The 17,587-nt window shown below is 35.0% G+C and overlaps 1 protein-coding gene and 1 pseudogene across 1 annotated transcript; one reads left to right on the forward strand and one right to left on the reverse strand.

Moving 5' to 3' along the window:
* Positions 1 to 1,096: 1,096 nt before the first annotated feature.
* LOC113499585 lies at positions 1,097 to 10,110 on the reverse strand (annotated as a pseudogene).
* Positions 4,221 to 6,033, forward strand: LOC113499444 (attacin-A-like). Its single transcript, XM_026879925.1, has 3 exons — positions 4,221 to 4,691; positions 5,090 to 5,287; positions 5,708 to 6,033. The coding sequence occupies exons 1-3, from the start codon at positions 4,345 to 4,347 to the stop codon at positions 5,916 to 5,918; spliced, it is 756 nt and encodes a 251-aa protein (XP_026735726.1). The 5' UTR covers positions 4,221 to 4,344; the 3' UTR covers positions 5,919 to 6,033.
* Positions 10,111 to 17,587: the final 7,477 nt, after the last annotated feature.

A 17,587-nucleotide genomic window follows, 5' to 3' on the forward strand; every position in this document is an offset into this window, starting at 1 on the left:
GACTCCCACTTCACTGGTGTTTGACAATGATATTGCTGCCGAGGTATTTTCAATTACTTTAGAGACGAGTTTGATCATTTAAGAGATACTTAAAACACTTTAAACTATGATAACTAAAAACGTAAATTCCATATTATCAAAAAAGACAAAATTAACTCACAAAACGTACAAAATGTAGGCAAAGAGTCCAAAACAACATAGTCCAAGAGCTCTTAAAAATTAACTCCGTTTTATTCCCTCCGCGTTCGAATAAGGGTTCGTATCATTTTTTTTCGGGTTGTCGTGTGTTCCGCCATTTTAGGCGTGACAGCGTGACATTGATATACATCGGGGACTGTGAACACGTCTTCATAATATTAAAGTGACTTTTTATAGATGTTTCACATAAACATTTGGTGCGAGGTGGTACGGGAAATATTCGGCAAGTTTATTCCTGATATTGGGGACGTACCACTTCTTTTGACATAGATACTATGACAGCTGTTGTTGTAGAAGCAAAACTCCGTACTACAGGGCGTAAGGTCCAAAGTACTTGAATAGGATATTCTTATACCTCCTTCCTTCTGTTTTAACTCCGCCACATAAGTACAGGATTCGACAAAGAAAAATAGTTACATGTACAGTTTAGCTTTCTATTTTCTGATTCATCCATAATATCACACCACCAAAATAATATTATCGAGTGATGATCAGAATAGTCCCCCAAGTTTTTTTCCATTTTGCACCGCTAAATCAAGCCGTACTTACTTTAATGTAGTATCGACAGTAATAATGTTTGCGAAACAGTCATATTTCCCTTCTAGTGGCGAAAATGTTTCGAAAAATTCGTCTGGCGACCGACCAATGGTTTTCGTTTCGTTGATTTCGTTTTTAATTTGACCGAGTATTTTTTGGGAAATCTGAATAAGGTCGATGTAATTCGTGTGTTAATACTGTAAATGTAATGTATGTGATACAGGAATAGTTAATTTGCTACTATAGTGTACATATAGGTATGTAGTGTATAATATGTGCGGTCATTTGTAACATTGAACCGCATTTATTTGGTGTCCCTATGTTAACACATCCTTTATGTCTTTATGACAATGTAGGGATAAAATCAAGAACAAATCACGAAAAATACTTAAGTGAAATAATTTTATTCAATAAATAAATACTGAAATGAACTTACAAATTGGACACAATTTGTTTCGGCTGTATCATTATTATACTTTAGTTAACAAATTCGTTTACTACCTATAAATATTTCAGAATAATCTTAATCTAATTCAGAAAGAAGAAATCAGAAAGGAAACTGGTCCTTCTCCTACCATTTATTACCAAAAGACCGGCTAAAAGTAAGTCCGAAGTTTGGTTCCCAATTACTCTTAAACACTGGTGTGTCAAACTTCTTAAAGCCAGCGTTGAAGTCCACGGATGTGGTGGGACTACGGAACACGTTTAAGTTACCCATGGCTGAGTAGTCTTTGCGGTCTAAGAATGGAGTGTTTGCCATGCCGAGAGATGCGCCGACTTTGTTCCTGTAAAACATGTACACTTTAGTATAATTACACTTAAAACTGTAGATGTCCAATGTTGTTCTTGATCATATCAAATGTTACATATCATTATTATCATCATTAGCCCCTTATTCGTCCACTGCAGGACATAGGCCTCCCCAATTGCAGGCAATAGAGATCAATCTTCTGCTGCTCGCATCACTTTACTGTGCCTGAGGACATCCTACTAGGAAGTCTCAAATGTTACACAAACTATGTAAATAAATGACACCCACTCTTTGGTCCTTTTGCCGAAATAAGGACCAAAATCAAAAACAATTCTAACTCACTTGTACATATAGTCGACTCCGCCACCGACGGTATTAAAGTTGGGTACGTTTGGGAAGTCAGGCATGTTCTTGGTGACGAAGGCTTTAGCGCTGATGTCATGGTTGTCATTGTGGAAGACATTTACTCTGCCAGCTCCCGTCAGCCTGTCGCCGAAGCCAGGAACGGTCTCCTTCATTACGGACAAGCCGTGGCCGTTGCTGGATAAGAGAAAACGTTATTAATTTCATTACAAGTCTCATAAAAACTTGACACCATCCTCCTCCTTAGTGTATAAACGGAGTATGTGTATTTTCCCTATTACTACCAGAGACGGTTAGTAAGCTAATTAATCAGAAGAGGACTGTTCTAATAAAATAGGATAGAAACTACTGTTTTGAACACCGCATAAGTTGCAGGAATATTGAAAATACGGTAGAGGTATGGTCGACAATAGTAATAATTTAGGGTTATTTTACAGGTTGAAATGCACGGTACCACATGCAAGTAATTTTTGACAATACTTATATAAATATTTAGTTAAAAGGGAATTTACTTACACATTATCGAGCGCCAAACCCATACCACGAGAAGCAGGCTTCAATTGGTCGTTCAGATCAACGGAACCAAGGGCACTTAAAACATTCTTCTCGTTGCCAACGATGGGTACTTTTGCTCCCAAACCCATCAGAATTCAAAGTGATGCTTCCTTGCGCTTGCCTGCGTACCCTAGGACTGGCTAACTGAACAGCATTCTCGTAAAAAGGTTCCTTTTCCAGAACCTGTTCATCTTTTGCTTGATTGGGTACGAGATAAGATTTTCCTTCAGGATCTTCAAAGACCAAATAACGGGCACTAGCGGATACCACAAGGACCAATCCCAAAATCAATTTGTAGGTGAACATTTTCGACTTTTGTTTTATTTTTCGTTGTCTCTTTTTGCATATATGATTGCAGACTGATGTTGACTTGTAAGCATGTGGCTTATATGTGAGAAATTATCGTTTAAAAGATCCCTGGTACTCCAGAATTATGTAAAGTACCTTTATCAATCGGGCGTGTGCTGGGAGCAAAAGGTTATCGCCTGGTGTACATATCGCGAGGTACGGGGAAGACCTGTCTCTTATCGTAACAATGTAGGATGCCATTTGCATCGTAAGATTTTATAGTAATATTTTATTTTGAAAAGAGTAACTCATGGAGTTTCTTGCCGGTTCTTCTCCATAAGAATGACACTTTGGAACCGTGCAACTAGAGTCAGTAATGTAACGTTTTAAAAGTGCCTAAAAAGCGGCCTATTTGAAATAAAAACTTTTTGAATTCTGTTTTTTTTTTTATTTTTTATCTTCGTAGAAAGAAACATTTTCTAAGCTTTCGATTTAATTAAAAAAATATTTTAATTTTTAAATAATTACTTTATGAGGCAAATTCTTAGAAATATTCATGTTAGAAAATTTAATTGTATTTACTTAAGTATAACTTGTTTTCTCCGATACAAAGATAGGTAATTAGATGCAAAAAGAAAGGATTTATTTTTGACTTTTAGGGGGACCGCTTAATCAATTGAATTTAGGCTTGAAAGCCCTAATAACCTGTCAATTTTGTCAATTTTAGTTAGCAAACATTTCAATAAATACCTTGTGTATTATGAGAGATAACTTTTTATAGTTGTCATGAGAGCTTGGATTTAGCCACCATTTATAGGCTCTTTATTGCCACTTTTCTGTCTTGTGAGTACCTAACCCAGAGTGAATTTAAAATAAATTTGGCTATATCAAAATTAAAACGTGGTATGCAGCGTGTAATGAGTTGCTTCTAAAAAAACTCTTTTAAATTTTTATTGCAAATACGCTTCTGACTATCTAAGAATCTTCATCTATCTTCTTTTGCTTTTTCTATTCTTTTTTTATTACTGTACAAAGCAATAATTAAATTTTGTATATATTTGTCAACCATGATGCATGATTTGTAGCTTTACCCAAAATACAGTCGATTGATGCCACCAGCTTTAAGATAATGACAAAAACAGTGGTACAACGCAAATTAATAAAAGCTTAGTATACATATGTTAACTATTTTGTTTTGAAAACAGTTTCTGATACTGAGAGAATATTTATAAATAAATACTTGTTTACAACTAGCTGACATGAATGAGATTTTCAAAACTACAAGATTCTTGAATTTTTATTGTCCACTCAGTTCTAAGTTTCCGAAAATTGTTTGAATCTAAAAAAAATATTTGTGCATTTAAATTGAAATGATTCGAACACGTATTAGGTAAGTTACAGAATAACTAATAGAGATAACTTCAGGAATTTCCTAAACAACAAGAAGAACTCCACATGTACACCAGTAATTTCCCGATAACCTTTTGCCCCTCTCAGTTATAATACAAGATTAATATTGCAATCCAAGCGAGAAAACAGGGAATTTCACTTCTCATTTTCTCCTATATATATTAAACTCCGTCAAAAAATCATCAGTCTACAATCAAAACTAGTGCAAAACAATCAAGAAGAAAAACTATCCAAACCAAAAAATGTGTTCCTTGAAATTATTCCTCGGATTGGTCCTTTTGGCTTCAGTGAATGCCCGAAACCTCTTTTTTGGGGAGAATGGAGAACTTCTTTCATTCAGTGAAGAAGGTCAGTGGTTTAACGTCGATGAAGAAGAACAGGAGCCACAGGATGCTTACTTCGATAGGACCAGGACACGGCGGGATGTACAGGGTAGTGTTACTTTGAAGTCTGATGGAGGGATGTCAACAAGAGCGCAGGTGCCAATAGCTCATAATGAAAACAATGTGCTCAGTGCTGTTGGATCTATGGACCTTAACAACCAGTTGCAACCGGCTGGTAATAGTCTTGGACTTCAACTTGATAACATGTAAGTGTTGACTGTCTATACTGTTTCATTGTTATACATAAATCAGGATGACTTGCATGTGGGTCTCAGTTATAATTTTGATGTAAGTGATTGTATAGAGTGGAAAATGTTGTGTACCTCTTCACAATTATTTAAAATCAGTTTCTTTATCTGCTACTCCTACTTCATTAAAATTATCGTACACAATTTACGCGTCTGTTTTAACATATCTATGTATTTACAAATGTACAAGTATGTTTATTACGTGTCTAGTACTCATTACATAAGCTATGCTTATTTTGAGACTAGATGGCGTTGCGTGATAGTTGTGTAATATGTAGAATTAAACTATACTTCTTTATTGTTGAAAATTATTTGTTGCATTTCCCAGTAAATAATTTATTACTTTTCTATAACAGCAAGGGCCACAGTCTCTCCGTTAGCCATGACAAAATTCCCGGTTTCGGAAAATCATTGACTGCCGCTGGTAGCTACAACATCGTCAACACACAGCCTCACGACCTCAACGCGAGAGCCTTCGTCAGTAGGAACATGCCAGACTTCCCAGGGGCGCCCAACTTCAATACCGTTGGCGGTGGGCTGAACTACATGTACGAGTAAGTATTCGGGATTTTTCGGAACATATCTCTCTTTAGGTAAGATTGTAAATCAGTGTGATAGTTTGAGTCACGACCTGGCTCCGATTCATCTAATGATTAAGTATTCCAGTTAGGTACGTAACTAGTCGGGCTATCCCGATAAAAACGCATAAAGGTGTTGAATAATATTGGTGACTTAACTTTCTTCTTCATTTGGAGATATGTTTAAATAAGGAGTTTTCAATTAACATGTTCCTAAAACAGTATCTCTTGTCTTAGATGTTTCTCAAAAGCATTAATTAACAGTTATTTTACTAAAGATCACAAAATCTTATAGAACTCTTCAAGATTATCAGCATTTCCGCCATGTTTTTTAGTATTTATGACGCCACTATCTAGCTACCACAAATAATAATAACTCTCTACGCTTTCTTCCAGTAAAAAGATCGGCGCTTCTCTCGGCATGGCTCACACACCATTCTTAGACCGTAAAGACTACTCCGCAATGGGAAACTTCAACGTGTTTAAAAACCCCACTTCGTCCGTGGACTTCAATGCTGGCTTCAAGAAGTTTGACACCCCATTCATGAAAAGTGGTTGGGAACCGAACTTCGGTCTTACTTTCAGCCGGTCTTTTGGTAACCATTAATTATTAGGATCAAGTTTTTTTTTGTTTTTTTTCTGTACGACATTTTATTTTCTTTACTGTTATTCTGTAAAGGCATTTTTTGATTGCATCCTATTTTTAAGTGTAGTTTGTAATGACAGTATTTTTATTAATAAAACGTTCATTATAAATTTATGGTTTTTAATTTCTAAATTTCCTTTACTCTTGTTATGAAGAGGAAATTGGTGCAGTGGAAAGGATTGTTTCTTTTTTCCTTACTATGGAATTTAATCTTCAACTCACAACACGTTGCATGCTGTAGGTTTGCTGATTTATACCAATCGGCTATCGATGGATTAACAGTTTTTTTGTACTAAATAAAACGACTTCCACCTTAAGGAATTGAATCTTTATGTCGCAGGGGGTTTCACAACACACACCCAACTCAGGACAAGCATTCGTGGATCTCACAAATGTTTGTCGACCCAGTAGTGGGTTCAAAATCAAACTTTCGAAATCATTCAGTGGGTTAGTGTTATAATGACCTCCATCCACTCACCTATCCGCGAACTCGGTAACCTTCATAACACTATAATATTTCTTCAAATTGTACTCAGCACTTCTAACCCTTTGCTTTTCTACAATATCTATCTGCACAATAATTCAACAGAATATCTTTGCATCGATATTTCTCAAAACTGAGAATTTCACAATAATTTCCTGACGTTGAGAGCTCTTGATAATGTCGCGAAACTTCCCTCGTTTTTCTTTCGTAGATAGTAAATAACTAGAATGGTTACAAAAACACAGAGTTTTTGAAGTGAAAACTTCTTTAGCGGGGGTACACTTTTTTGTAATGAGTAAAAACTGTTAAACTCGCTTCATAACACGTGACTTGAACGAAAATTCGTAAAACGAATACTTCTTTAGCACAATACTGCAACGATAGCGAAATAAATAAATATTGTATTCTACCACAAAAATGGATAGTGATTTTAAGGTGATAATTAAAACAATTCGTGCAAAATTATTCCCTAACCATTCCAGAATATCAAAAACGCACAACGTTAATATTGAAGTTTTCACTTCTGCCGGCACTCCCGGTATGCAAACCGTAGCTTTTTTTTAAAGTTGCTAGTCGACAGTGCTTACTATTTTAATAATTTGCTTTAGTTATTAGTAAAAGGACAAGTATTTGTGTGATCTGTGTGAAGCGTTTTCTGAGTTTAGATGTCCTTGTCAAATCAAATAGTTCATTGCAACATATAATGTGGTAAGAAATAAAAAGACAGACATCAAATATTTACTGTTATTCAATGAGTATTTTTATTGATGTATTATTAAATCAATAATAAATCACAAAAAATACATTTTACAATAGTAATCAGATTTCTTTAAATTTGTCTAGCATCAATAAATATTTGAAATAATAGATTAGATTTTAATTATAACAAGATCACAGCCCAAATTGTCAGCTAAACAAGGTTTATAACTATTCCAGTTTCAATAAATCTTTGTAAAACGTAGCCCGTCTGTTATGATTGTAACTTGCTACTCATTGAGTTCGAAACAAAAGATTTATTCAAACAAATATTATTCGAAGTGTTAAACAGATGCTTAGAGACGTTTATGTCAACGTCCACAGGTTATATAAATGATTGAGTGGAATATTTCTTCTTGGGATTATGCTTTACCCAAGCTAGTTAGTTTTTAGCAGTTTTAACTGCCTTTTCAGACTCAAAAGCGTGTCGCAAAATAAATATTACGACCACGGACGGTCAAGGAACACATCGTGAAAAAATCAGTACACTTGAGAAATTAAATGGGTTTGCTTTGCCACGTCAAAGACGGTAACGGTACGGTAACTGAAGAACTCTAATACCAGGTTGAACATGAAATAAACAAAAATTAACAACCCAGCTACGTTGAGGTAGAACGACAGACCATAGATCCTGACGAATTCTGTATTATACATAGTGCCACTGTAAATGTAGAAAAGGTGAAATGACTAATTCAGCCCATACTGACGGCAAGCTATTAAGGAGATATAAGAATCTCTCGCTAGCTCGCTACCCAAGTCTCGCGGTTCCTCCAAAGGCAACCGCGAATCATCATCGCGAGCACTGGCTCATAGTCTAACTCTCTCGTGGTCTAACTCGAGTGCGTATCCTACTATCACAGTTGTTTTAGGTATCATAATATTCCGTAACAGGACGGGACAGAGTTGTAGTGAATTTGACCCTGAAAGATTCAAGTGGTATAAATGTTTAAAATAAAGATAAAACAAAATTTCAGTAAGATTAAAATCGTTTAATTAATTAAATGCTTTGAAAACTTATAATACTTATTACATATTTTCACAATTCATACGTAAATGGAACATGTGTTATATACAATTTTACATCGAATTCAGGAAGGAGAAAGTTGTCAATAATTTGTAAATTCACTATTTATAAGGCGGAATTCTCATCGTATCATCTTATCCTGGTTTAAGGCAGCGTCACATTGTTATCTAAAGAGACGAACTATACCAGACATCCTAGAATATTGCCTATTTTTTCTATTTTAAATGGATAGGTACAATAAATAATCTAGAAGAATTTCCTAAAGCTAAGTCCAGCACTCGGCTCCCAAGAGCTCTTCATGAACGGTGAAACAGATTTGCTAAAACCAGCATTCAAGTCCAGGGAACTGGATCTGTCTCTAAAGAGGTTCAAGTTGCCCATGGCTGAGTAGTCAGTGCGCTGCAAGAACGGAGTTTGTGCCACTCCTAATGAACCTCCCACTTTGTTCCTGTAAAGAAGTAGAACAGCCATCAAAATTTATCCTGATGAGTTTTTAGTTGGATTGAATGCAAGGAATGAATGCAAGATTGATTTTTTTCATAGGAAAATTAACGATTTTAAAACGCTTGGGTTGATTCTGTTTCGCCAGAAAGACAATAGTCTTACTAAAATTGTTTTAAGTAAAGAATTTTTGGATATTTATTAAAAAAAGAACCATTCAATCGCAAAGTCAATATCGTAAAGATTTCAGTCAGCCCAACTCTTAGCAGCCCAATAAAATATTCAAATTCTAGAATTTAGTACTTACTTGTACATATAATCAAGGCCACCACCAACAGTGTTGAAGTTCGGTACATGAGGGATGGTTGGCATGTTCCTGGTGACAAAGGCGTTAGCTGACACGTCGTGGTTGTTGTTGCGGAAGAGGTTGGCGTGGCCGGCGGCTGTGAGGCGGTTGCCAAAGTTTGGGATGTGGGTGTTGGTTAGGGACAGTCCGTGGCCGTTGCTGTAAACCAAATAGTTTTATTTATTAAGGGGATAAGAATATACGACATAACGAAATTGAAATTAAAATATGAAAACTGGAAATTAATCTCAACGGAACAAATCAAGCTTAGCTTGGTGAGAATCGGTAAAGAGGAGATTTTTGGAACTGTACAAAGTTAGTTTAGTTGCAAACGTTTTACGATTCATATTTTTTAATGTCTATATGAGGTCAAAATAGAAAGAAGAAAGAAATAAGAATATGAAACTCAAATTTTATCTCTAATCAAAGAAATTTACATAAAAGAAAATTAATTAGACTAATTCATGAATAAAAAGACACAGCTACCATTTCCTATCTACAATGAATTAATTTTAACTTACACATTATCGAACGCCAAACCCGCTGTAGCAGACTGCAAATGCTTATTAGCATCAAAACCTAGCCCTCCAACACCACTTAGAACATTTTTATTATTACCAGCTATAGGAACCTTCAAATTTAAACCAGAGGTACTATCCGAATTGACAAAAGCACTGCCATGTGCTTGACGAGCAAATCTTTTATGTTCTAGAATTTCGTCATCACCATAGATTTCGTTAGGATATCCAATGAATCTAGGTGGGATGGTATCCCAAGCCACTGCACTAGCAACAAGGAGAATGGTCACAAAGTATGTTGAATACATGTTTGTGTTGATTTTGAGAGCGGAATGATATCTCAAATGAATTCTCGTCTTTATATAGTTGAGTTGGGAGATAAATGTTCTTCCCCGTTAGTAGCTTCGCGTAGACGTTGTTTTGTTTTGTTATCTGAATTTACTATAATTACTACATGTAGTACATTTGCTTGACACATATTAATGTTAGCGGTGTTTATATTAAAAGCTTATTGATAATTATCAGTCTTTAAGTTACAATGTAGGCTTGCTAATCTTACAAAAAATGATAAGAAAATCTCGTTCCTAAGCAACAATTGCAGAAATTTAAATGCGGACAACATCACATACATTGTTCTGAACCCAAAGTAAGTTGCTAGAGCACTTGTGTTATGGAATTCAGATACAACGAAGGTACCACAAACACCCAGACCCGAGACAATGTAGAAATAAGAATTTTTACATTGACCCGACCGGGGATCGAACCCGGGACCTCAGAGCTAGCGAAACCTTGACACCGGTGCGTACGCCACTCGACCACGGAGGTCGTCAAGATTGAGCACAGGATTCTTTCGGAAGACACGATCATTTGTGGGTGCAGGATGTTATTGATACATCGTTGAAAGTCTGACAACCATTCTTACTTAGGTGTTGTGTTGCCCAGGTAACTGGGTTGAGGGAGCCAATTAAGTAGTTACTCTTTGTAAAATAGTGGTTAGACTTTAAGCCAACCCCAACATGTTATGAAATTATGATAGAGAATAGTGATCAGTAACATGAACATACATAATATTACGACTTTTTATCATTTTGTTTCGAGTTTCTAAATCTCTCATTTTCAACCATAGAAGCAACAGTCAAGTTCTACCAGGTATTTTCATATCACTTTACATGCACTCAGCACTACCATTTTGCTTTTGTTTATTATAAAATATTATACCCATTTAAAAACCACTGTTACCACATGGCTCTCCCAAAAACCTATATTTAATTTTTTTTCGAAGTACGAAATGTAGGTAAATTAACAAAATATTAATATGTTTAATTAATGTATGCATGCATTGCGGTTGAGGTATCCATGTTTTTTTTGTAATTGTACACAAACAAGAAGTATTCAATGCAAATTGTGGTTAGTTTAATAAAATCCACTTTGAAACAATAACAAATTAATTATACATTTTCCTTGTAAAATAATAATTTTGTAGGTATTGAGTAAAATTATTAAATTTTATTGTATGAAAATAAATATATCATGTGCGATCTATTTTATGTATTTTATATGTAAAAACACAGGAAGATAAATTGAAGAGCTCGCCATACAGTTAGATCAGATCTAGAAACGTTACTTCATAATCCTATAATAAAAAAATCGAATCACACAACATTTTTTGACACAAGGCACCACATTCACAACAGCAAAAAATTCAACTTAAAATGTCAAAAAGTCAGGAACACCTAACCACAAGTTAAAACTCAATAATAATACTAAAATGATAACAAAACGGACATATGTAGGTACTAAGACCGGCCTATTTGATAACGGGAGAGAACCGCGTGCGACTAAATATAAACAGATCTTATTACTTAAGGTTAAGGTCTTGTCAGGAAAAGGGGATTCCTAACAAAGTACCTGATATTTGATATAGCTTGCTACATCTAGCTACATCTTTGACAGTCGTTGCAGGTAGTCAGAAACTACCTGTAACGTCTGTAGTCTGACAACCAGTCTAACCAAGGGGTATCGTGTTGCCCAGGTAACTGGGTTGAGGAGGTCAAATAGGCCGTCGCTCCTTGTCAAGCACTGGTACTCAGCTGAAACCGGTCGGACTGGTAGCCGACCCCAACATAGTTGGGAAAATGATGATGTTTGATATAGTTTGCAATTCTTGCGAATGCTTAAAGGACATAGTTGGAATGCAATATGTGGGGCTGGGTAGACGTGGGATAAATGATTTAATGATGATGAGAATATAGAACAGCCAAATTTTCCTATACACTGAGGTGCTATGTGATGAATTGCAATGCCACGTACTGGTCAAATGCGGGAGACGTCACAGAGAATTCAAGTTTAGTCAGTAAAAGTCTGACACTAACACTGCTAACTACCCACTTCCTCCCCTGAGAAAAAGGATCAAATAAAAAACAGTGAGAATTGATGAATTTAAAAATGTCTGAAAATAATTGGTAACCAACAAAAAATGGTCATTATGCCATCCGCCAAAACCAAAAATTGGGTGAACCACGTACAATAAAGTCAATGCGACTGAAAAAACACAACAACTTGGTCTAACTTATGACAAGCCAATGCCCAGTTGTGGGCATCAATAGGCTGACTTGATAGTTGATTGAAAGCAAGACACGGAATAGACTCTTGATAGAAAAAACGACCTCAAAGTAAACGATTTTCCATTTACCTTGAATGAATTTTTAGTCCATTTTAACCAACACAGAACAGTATCGCCCACTGTGACCTTTCCACACAATACGAATATCGACTCTGCCATCTTTTTATCCTGAAAAACCATTATAACAAACTTTCAATGGCCAACATCCATTTCGCAACAAATTAATGTCGGCATCCCTCCATCATGCCATCTCCTCACATTATCACAAAAGGAAACATCTAAGCCTTTTTCTTTAACTAAAAGGTCGCAAAAAATATCGCAGCTAACCACCAAAATATCTTGACCTCTCCCATAAACCAATATTCGACGAACCCAATACAAATAAGGTCTATTTTCCAATAAATTCTGATATGGTAGAGTCAGGTTTGTTATGGACGATTCCATATCGCACTAAATAAAAAAACCTTTAACGTCACGATAAAATTCTCAACAAAGCCAAAAAGGTCCGCGATTTTCCGACCGTTTACACTGCAAATGTGACCTTTATCACAAAGATATAAGGATCACATAAAAATGTTATGTAAGCTGAAATAAGTGAATAGTATAGAAGCCTTCGTGAATTTTAATAACGTATTTGGTTGGTTTTTTGTTCATAAAGTGATATCATATGGTAGAACTAATACATATTCCGTCCTTCTAATATTCTTCGTTCAAAATTTGATGTGGAAGCCGGTTACATAGAAAATGGAATAAACGATTATAGGTTATTTTTTAAAGTAACTATCATTAAGTTTTTTCTCAGTTATAAATAAAAGCCTAAGACGTCTTTAAACTTTTTATTGTGTGGTTCCACTGCTGGGTCAAATGCTTCCAAAACTTCCATCTTTCTTAAGGCCAAATGCATATGTGACTTGATCATCACACCAACTCGGCGACAATGTTCTTCCTCTGCGGCTTCCAGTGTAAGACGATGTTTGCACAGGTCCTGGCTGTTTTTCTCTGACATCTGTTACTCGCGTTATGTAGCGCAGTGTGTTATGTTTCAAACTTGGTCCGTTAGTTTTACACCTAGTATCCCTACTAATATTATAAATGCGAAAGTAACTCTGTCTGTCTGTCTGTCTGTCTGTTACGCTTTCACGTCTAAAACACTGAACGGATTTTAATGAAATTTGGTACAGAGATAGAAAAAAAAAACCATAGGATAGTTTTTATCCCGGACTTTTGAAGAGTTTTCTTGGAAACGCGATATAACTGACCTCGACGCGGGCGAAGCCGCGGGCGAAAAGCAAGTATAATATATACTAGTATAGTGTAAAATGGAGTATATTATAAAGATCGCTTCTAATAAAAGGCTTTCATTTCACTTGCAACGTAAGCATATATACCTACGTTACTTTTTTTCCAAAATATGGTTTTGTTTTGATACATCTCTGCCCGGATACTGAAGGATACTTGAAAGTCGGAAACAAACTTCTCAATTCAAGGGTCTGAACTCTTCAAACTAAGGAATGTTATACCAAAAGTATATAATTACAAACACTTAATAATTTACAGAAGACTTCCTAATGAATAGAAAACAATCGTAATTATTAATAGGATTTTCGTAAAGTAAGCCTAATTTAATAACAAAACATAATTACAGAAATGAATCGTATGACATTGCAATAAAGTTGACTTTATATCCAAGGAAGACTGTAGAAAGAAATTTAAGCGTATACTTATAAAAGAGCGAAATTCTGTATTCTTAAGACAAATAATTATTATTTAACCGCAAAAAGAGAGACACTAGGTCAAGTTTATATTTAAAAACTAGCTGTTGCCCGCGACTTCGTCCCCGTGGGTAGAAGATATAAGTTATGATTTATACCTGCCCTGTTTTTTTTTCACATTTTCCATTGTATCTTTGCTCCTATTAGTCGCAGCGTGATAGTTTATAGCCTAAAGCCTTCCTCGATGAATGGTCTATTCAACACAAAAATAATTTTTCAATTCGGACCAGTAGTTCCTGAGATTAGCGCGTTCAAACAAACAAACAAACTCTTCAGCTTTATATATTAGTATATAGATACTTTTTTTATTACTAAATGACAAGAGAATAGATACTACTGGATATAAAAAGTAAAGTAAGATAACCCCACTAATATCATAAACGCCAAAGTTTGTATTTATGGATGTTTATTTCTACCTCTTTCGCGCAAAATCCGCTGAACGGATTTATACGAAACTTGGTACAGAGATAGTTTATAACTAGGATAAGCATATAGGATAGTTATTATCCCGATTTTATGTTCCCCTGGAAACAGTTTCAGATTTGTAGCAGGAGAGCCCGCGTCCAACAGCTAGTGAAGAAATATTAGACACGTATTTTTTGCCTTTATCAGAACAATAATAATTAACAGAGCTGTGCTTAAAAGTAAAGGAAGGTCTTACTCCCTCTCTAAATCACATATGGCAGTATTTCCTCTTTGAAATTGGAAGGGTCCTAAAGACTTTCAAGTATCAGGCTATTTATTTTGATCTCAAGCGGCATTCCTACATCGCTGAGTAAAATGTGAAAATTAAAAACTTCTGTAAAGTAATTGTCCTTTAATACGGATTCGAAACAATTTGGGAACTTGACACCGTTTTGAAATGAATAATTTCGACACAGCGAAATGTTGTTTTGAGAGCAATTGGTTTGGGGAAATAGAATGATAATACCGATCGTTCTGATTTAAAAAGAGGAGACCTTGAATATATACAAAGAGACGTGTAAAACATAAAACTTTATTAAACTTATTTGTAACCACTTAAAAATCTTCAACTGAAGATAAAAACCAATCAAATGGATGTGCCTAAACCAGTCGGCTAAAAAAGTTTTATACACATCAATTATATGTCTATAGGTAGCTACAATTACTTCACCTCGATAATTGTTGTATTTGTCATTGTAAAAGTAACAGAAATACATAAGCTGTAAAAATGTCAACTGTCTAACTGTCACGGGTCATAAACTACAGCCAGGATATCCCTTTTGGTAAAAATGAAGAAGAATGAGATTAGTTTAAATGATTATTAAGTAGAAGAAAATCAATGGTAAAACTAGAAAACAGAATAATATATACTGGTTATTAAAATTTAGCAATGGATAACTAAGATTTAGAACCAGAACACTCTAAAACGTGGCTAAAAACTCTGGAAATATAGAATAATGGTAGTCAAAAATTGAAGCTACATTTACAAGAACATTTTTCCAGTTTAAATAAAACAGCGTAAGCAGAAAGGATTGCGTCGTCTGCCATTTCGATCCGCATTCGTTCGCGGTTGTTGATTCGCAAATATGCAAGCTTTTAAAGTGGATGACATTTAACATAATTCTCATCATAAAAAGATAGGATTAACTAATTTATTTATTAGTTTATACTGTGTCTATCCCTTGTACTTTAAAGCGTGTTACAAAAAAATCCTGACTTTCCTCACAAAAATAGCGTCCAATATGACCATATTATTCCACTTTCTCAATAATTATAATTAATACTTGAAGAAACATTATTTTCAAGCTCTAGCCAACACAGTTCGTTCGTTAAAATCAATAGAAAACGATCGAATGTATAGAGATGTCATTTCGTTTCGATAAGTCACGTGACTGTAGCCATCATTAATTCGATTCTATTGACGTAAACAATAGGGTACATACAAAAAAAAACTGATTATATTGGATCATTTTTTTTAACTCCCGTTCTAAGGTAATTAATCCTTGTGTCACGGGGATTCTCACAAGCATTCAAATCACATGCTCAATGACACCCATCTATTTTATCTCGTTAACAAAAAATCTTATGTGATATCTCAAACCAGTACGCTTTTTACAAGCAAGTGTTATTCCTAGCACCCACTACCATAATTTACATCTTCCTCAATTTTGTGATAAAATGAAAAATACGTATTCAATTTGGAAACCTATCTGACGTACTAAACAGATTTATAGTCAAATAACCTATTTTAGGTAGAAATATCACTTGACTATCTGGTCAAGTGCCTAGTCTAGTCAAAACATCAACAACAGCAAAATTGATATAATAAAATATCTAAGTAGTGGCGTTATCTCAGGGTAAGTATATAACTTCTATTTTACGGCTGGACTGAGAAAATACAGATAGCAAGGACCTGCTCATCCATGTTTGATGGTAACCTATTTGTCAGTCGGACCTTATGAATATACAATTTCGGACCCTGATTCCTTGCGTGAAGTATTTCTTGCTATATAGAGCTCATGTGTTTGATGACGTAGAGGATAAATATTTGCAAGATATATATATATTTTATATGTATAAGAAGTATATAGATTGTATATGTATATATATATGTATAGATATATATGTATAAGAAGGAAGTTTTAGTAGCATTGCGTAGTTGAAATTTGTAAACCGGTCAAGTGCGAGACGGACTTGCAATGCTTAGTGTTCAGAAATTGGTTAAAGATTAACAATCTTTCAAGAAAAGTGGTCATTCATCGTGTTTAGTATATTACTAAGAACTATTTTTTAACTGTTTTAACCCTTTTGATAACATTAGTTTTATTTATAAACAATTACAAACAGAATCCCTGTTGTTCAATGATCGTCTACTAATTATTAGATAACACCAAAATTTAAATTGCCGAAACAAAATGTCACAAAGGACCGCATCAAAGCTTCTGGTATTTCAACCCGCACCACCAATCAAAAAGACTCATTAACGCGAAGCATTGAGTAACAACGCATCCCAGCTAAATAGCTAAAGTTCAGAAAATGTTTCAAACAAATCCGCCCGGGAGTTTTATTGAGGGAAACAATTCAAATTGAAACGTAAATTACCAGACGCTTTCAATTTAAATGACCTTTTAGACGATTAACTGTCGCCTGTTAGGGGTGTGCTTTGGAAAGCGTAATATGTTATATTGGCAAAATTTTCGTATTGGGACAACAAATAAAAATCTGTGAGCCAAATCACCATTTTTTTAAACAACGGTATATCTATACTAATATATAAATCTGAAGAGTTTGTTTGTTTGTTTGAACGCGCTAATCTCAGGAACTACTGGTCCAAAACGAAAAAATATTTTTGTGTTGAATAGACCATTCATCGAGGAAGGCTTTAGGCTATAAACTATCACGCTGCGACTAATAGGAGCGAAGATACAATGGGAAATGTGAAAAAAAACAGGGCAGGTATAAATCATAACTTATATTTTCTACTAACGGGGACGAAGTCGCGGGCAACAGCTAGTTATTAAATATATGTAGGTTTGACACACCTGGATTTGATTTCCGTCATAGTATTTATAGTATTCTGCTAGTCAAGCCCTTTTATTTGAAAGGTGTAGTAGAACATTTTGTGCAGGTGAGATTTTCTACAGATTCCAAACAGAAAGAAACAAAATCAAAATTGGTTTATCAGTTCGAGAACTACGATGG

The sequence above is a fragment of the Trichoplusia ni genome, chromosome 12 (assembly GCF_003590095.1).
Source record: "Trichoplusia ni isolate ovarian cell line Hi5 chromosome 12, tn1, whole genome shotgun sequence".
In the NCBI taxonomy this organism is placed as follows: Eukaryota; Metazoa; Arthropoda; class Insecta; order Lepidoptera; family Noctuidae; genus Trichoplusia; species Trichoplusia ni.